General features: G+C 52.0%; 2 protein-coding genes across 2 annotated transcripts; one reads left to right on the plus strand and one right to left on the minus strand.

The window, feature by feature from the left end:
* On the minus strand, positions 1 to 789 carry CTRU02_200141 (haloacid type ii; the record flags this gene model as incomplete). Its single annotated transcript, XM_036723261.1, has 1 exon — positions 1 to 789. The coding sequence occupies one exon, from the start codon at positions 787 to 789 to the stop codon at positions 1 to 3; it is 789 nt and encodes a 262-aa protein (XP_036585050.1).
* Positions 790 to 1,870: 1,081 nt separating this feature from the next.
* Positions 1,871 to 2,327, plus strand: CTRU02_200142 (uncharacterized protein; the record flags this gene model as incomplete). Its single annotated transcript, XM_036723262.1, has 2 exons — positions 1,871 to 1,918; positions 2,031 to 2,327. 2 exons carry the CDS (start codon positions 1,871 to 1,873, stop codon positions 2,325 to 2,327), a joined length of 345 nt encoding a protein of 114 aa, XP_036585051.1.
* Between the last annotated feature and the right edge of the window lie 2,196 nt (positions 2,328 to 4,523).

Here is a 4,523-nt window from a genome sequence, read left to right on the forward strand (position 1 = left end):
TCAAGCTCCCAATCTCTTCGCAACCTCCTCAAACCCACCCTCGCCCTCCTTAACCCAAACATCAACCCACCCCTTCGCATCCTCATACTTCTGGCCCCCAACCTCCCAGTCCTCCTCCAGCGGCCTCTCGACATAAATAGTCCTCAACCCCCGCCCCCTCGCCGCGGCGAGATCGCCCAGGTGCGCCGCGACCATGGCAACCTCACCCTTTTCCGCACCATCCCCCAACAACGCCGCGACAGCACCGTCATAAACCACAGGATCAGGCTTGTACACCTTCCAATCCTCAGCAGACATGATTTTCATGAATCCAAGGTTCCCGAAAGAGTCGAGGTCCCGCACCAGAGCGCGGTTTCCATTCGACAAAGTCGCCGTCACAAACTTGGCTCCCAGCCGGCGTAGGCCGGACGCAGAATCAGGCCAGGGGCGCAGCCGGTGCCACACGAGGCTCAGATCGTGGACCTCATCCGCCGAGTAGACGTTCTCGAGCGAATGCGCGTCGAGAAGGGAGACGAGGCTTTCGTGGTGGTGCGCGTCAATGTCCTTCCACTCCGTCTCCCCTGCGACGTAGCCAAGAGTGAAGGCCTTGTAGGAGTTCCGCCATTCCTGCGCGAACTCTGCCCAGTCTGTTGAGGTAAGCTTCTCCTTGTCGTCTGGGCTGAGTTTGCCTGAAGCGAGTTTGGCTGCGGCACGGGACCTGAGCTCGTCCGTTACGGAGGAGCGCCAGTCTACCACCGTCCCGAATACGTCAAAGGTTAGGGTTTTGAGGTTGCTTAGATCGCCGGACATGGCTGGCTATATTGTGAAACGTAGGTTGCCAGTAACGCGGCCCTTAGTATCTTTTTTTTTTCTTTCTTTTTCTTTTTACGAGAAAAGTAAGCGAGAAGGCCGCCGGACCGTTTGGGACGCAATTTGTGTGTATATTTTGGAGAGCCGAGGCCGAGCGATGATGGTGTTATGCGGGGTCGGGTGTCGTTCTGCTTACTTATCCGAATACCTCCTCCGGATCCGGGCGAGGACTGCCGGGATGCCGGGCGCCCGGACGGTTGTGTAACGTCACTGCAACTACAATTTTCAATCGGTTTTCATCCTTCTAGAGGAATTGACTTTGGATGTTATTGAAAACCTTGTATTCCTTGAATGATCATGGAAACCCGTAGTGCTGTGTTGCGATGGAAAAGTGTAGTTGAACCAGCAGTGGGTGAGAGGAGGGGGGAAACACGTCGATACTAAACCTCTTCAAAAACAGATGATCTCTATTTCGACGGTAGGTTGAATACTTTATCTCCGGATAATATCATGCATTCTTGGTTGTCCTCGAGATACTTGCTGATTTAGTCACGGCCAGAAGAGTCGTTGCCGGCTTCTCAAGCTGACGTGCGTCACCTCGATGGTTTGTAACATGCACAAATATTTGCCCGAGTCTCGGAGATTCCTTTGGAGGAATCATTATATGTATTAAAACAGGAACATATTGAGAAAGGAATGAACAACGAGAAGACAGTAAACTACTCCTACTGCGAAACCCCGGAAAAACGACCGAGTTCAAAGAGGCGTATCCAAACTCAGAAAACATCAAAACAACCTTACCATCATTTCCATAAACACAATCGACAGCACGCGGTAGATTCAGACGGTGAAACCAATGGAAAATCGCACCCGCACATGCTCCAACAATGTCATTGCTGCGTCCAACCCCCATCTCCCGATGACGCAACGGCGCCACCTGCAAACTGTAGTGTGAGTTTTATTCTATGTAAATTCAGCTTCGTGTTCGCATACTTGAAGCAAGTCTATCGTCTCGACCCAGTCACTGCAGCTCTGTTTCGCCGAATTTCATATCAACCAACATAGCTCTCATCAGCACATCATGTCGGACGTCCCGTCAGTAGCCTTGCTCCCCATCCCCAATAAGCAGGTGAGAGCTCGACTTGCAGTCCTCCTATCACACAGTGTTACCTAGACATATTCCTCCATGACATGGCAAAAGATCGATACCAAGGCTGACAAGCAAAAATAACGAGGCGCAGCGAGGCCTGCGAAGCCGTCAATCTCCCAGTAATTGCTCCCCGGGCATCCCGGAACGCAGCAGCGGAGGCGATCTTCTCGCCAACGAGATTACACAATGGTTCGGACTTAACACGTCCCAACGCTCCGAGACGTACAAACAGCAGGGTTATCTGAACACCATGAGGGCAGTCAAGGTCTACGGTCAGCAGGAGAGAAGGGGAGGGGGAAAAGATGGCTTGGGTTACGCCACCTGCTCACCGAAACCCAATTTCTGGCTCATTGCCAACGGCCAGGTCTACGCACCGCCTCAATCATGACGGGGGTAATGGGGCCAGGGGAACGGGACTGGGGCTGTTTATGTCCCCCAGAAACGAAATTTGGGGAAACCGAAATTTCGGCATGGTTTGTTCGTGAAGCCTGTTTCACCCGGATATGATGGGTTCTTTGCGGAAATCCAGGATAGCAGGCTGGCCGAACCGTCATACCGGCTTTAGATTTCAGGGTGTCGTTCTTTCTAGTAACCTGCTCTACGGTCTTTGCTCCCAGACTGCTGTCGGTGTACAGCCGCCTCATCTCGCTTTTGCCAAGGCTTTAGACCCAGAGGCATTTCCGAGCTTCGTAAGTGTGCCAATGCCTGTATCCATTAAAGTTTCCGGCATGAGAAACAGGCTCACCGACTGTCTCGGCCACATCATCACTGATAATCTACAACTGATGTTATCATATGTTATCAATGGAGCAACTGACTTCTCTCCCCTGCTCTTGGGCGTCATCCGCTGCAAAAAGCCGGCTTGGCTACCGTGTGTCTCGTTCACATCGAGGTCAGTAACAGGTTTTGGTAGGCCCGGCCCGAACGAGCGAGACCTCGACAACGGCAAACGAGCCGGACGGCATGGTTTCAGCCGCCAGACGAGCATAGGTCAAGTAAATGTGTGATGGGTAATGAGGGCTGAAACACCTCCAACCTATCCAGCGAGTTCGGCTGCGGCGTAACAACCCGTCTCGAGGTCGACAACGTCATCTTTAAGCCCGCGCGCAGCTTTGAACAAGTTCAGTCAACTGGAAGCTTTGCGAGCCACCCGTGTATGAATGATCCGCAAGCGTCTCCTCACCTCGATTCTTGCGTCTTTACTAGAATCTGGGACCTAGTCGTTACAAAGCATTGTCGCAGTGCAGCCTGCCGAGATTCACCGGTGAGGTGAATATGTCTATTGTGCACTGATGGTGTTCGCGCGGCTGGCCCGATCAATCCGAGATCTTGGCATCTTTAGATGGATGGCAACCCTCCCGCACACGCACATGACATCTGAGTGCCCCAGCTCTCCGGATTCCCGGACCTGGAAACTGCTTCAACGGCTGGACGAGTCAGGAGGGAGTTTCAAAGGCTCGTACCTCCAAGGAACGAGACCTATGTGGTATGGACCCTCCGAAGCAATCATGTTTGCAAATAAACACCCCGGTCAAAGGAGGACAAGTTTGTGAAATGAATGGGGCGTCTCGGCTGACCCAGAGATGAGGCTGCTTTGGGAAGCGATGGGAAATGAAAAACCCCATCTTTTGCACACAACTTCGGACCAGGCTCGTATGACGCCGTTCACGATGTGGTACTACTCTGGACAATGATGGGGCTGTGACGATAAATTTCCGGGCCGTGCGACATCCTCACTTTTTCTTATCGCTTTGTCATGGATCGAGCTTTGGGTGTTCAATTCAAGCGCCATGCTCATTTTTGGGGAGTTTTGGAGAAAACGATGCAGTGAATTGGCGAGCTTCGCACGTTTAACGAGATCTGCCCAGATCTGTGAGCAGTAAGATCCAACCGATGTAGTGTACGAAGTGAGACGTCCCACCGAATGTGGCCTTGGGTGTCGTTCGATTTATCCGGGCCCGTTTCTGAACAATTGCAGTTAGCGCAGCAAACTATTACCCTTTTGCTGGAGTACAGAAACGCATGACATTCGTTTGCGGAAGATAAATATCTCTGCAGGCGCAGTGTGATGCCACTCTCAAGTAGTCATGCATATGCGCCTAGGGCTTGCCGTCACAAGCGAACGTGATGAAGCTGCAACTGCTCCGCTTCTGCTGAAAGGGTACTAGATCAAGCCCGATGGAAAAAAGTTTCAATTGCGTCGTTTACCATCTAATCTCCTGCGGGCTGAATGAGGCTGGTCAATTTGTTAGAGTGAGATTCGGCTCATTTCTCAAGTGAGCTTGCGTAGATATCAGGGATGCGGGGGGCGCCTGGGCGTTACGGAGAGATGAAGTGGTAGGTGCTAAGAAACGCGGGCCGAACAGTAGCATCAGTAATTAGTTTTGACGGGTCGTGGTTCCAGTTGACTAGACGGCCACCGACCAACTCAATTTGGCTGCGGGCAACATGGCGTCTTGGCGTATGTCTTGCAACGTTAGGAGCTTATCGCCAAAAATAAAAATGTTATGTTTGGTGGTTTTCGTCCCATCGAACAACACGCCGTGTTCCGGTGGAGAGTTCGATTCGACTAACAAGGTGGTGT

This window comes from Colletotrichum truncatum (genome assembly GCF_014235925.2).
Source record: "Colletotrichum truncatum strain CMES1059 chromosome Unknown Contig_0001, whole genome shotgun sequence".
NCBI lineage: Eukaryota > Fungi > Ascomycota > Sordariomycetes > Glomerellales > Glomerellaceae > Colletotrichum > Colletotrichum truncatum.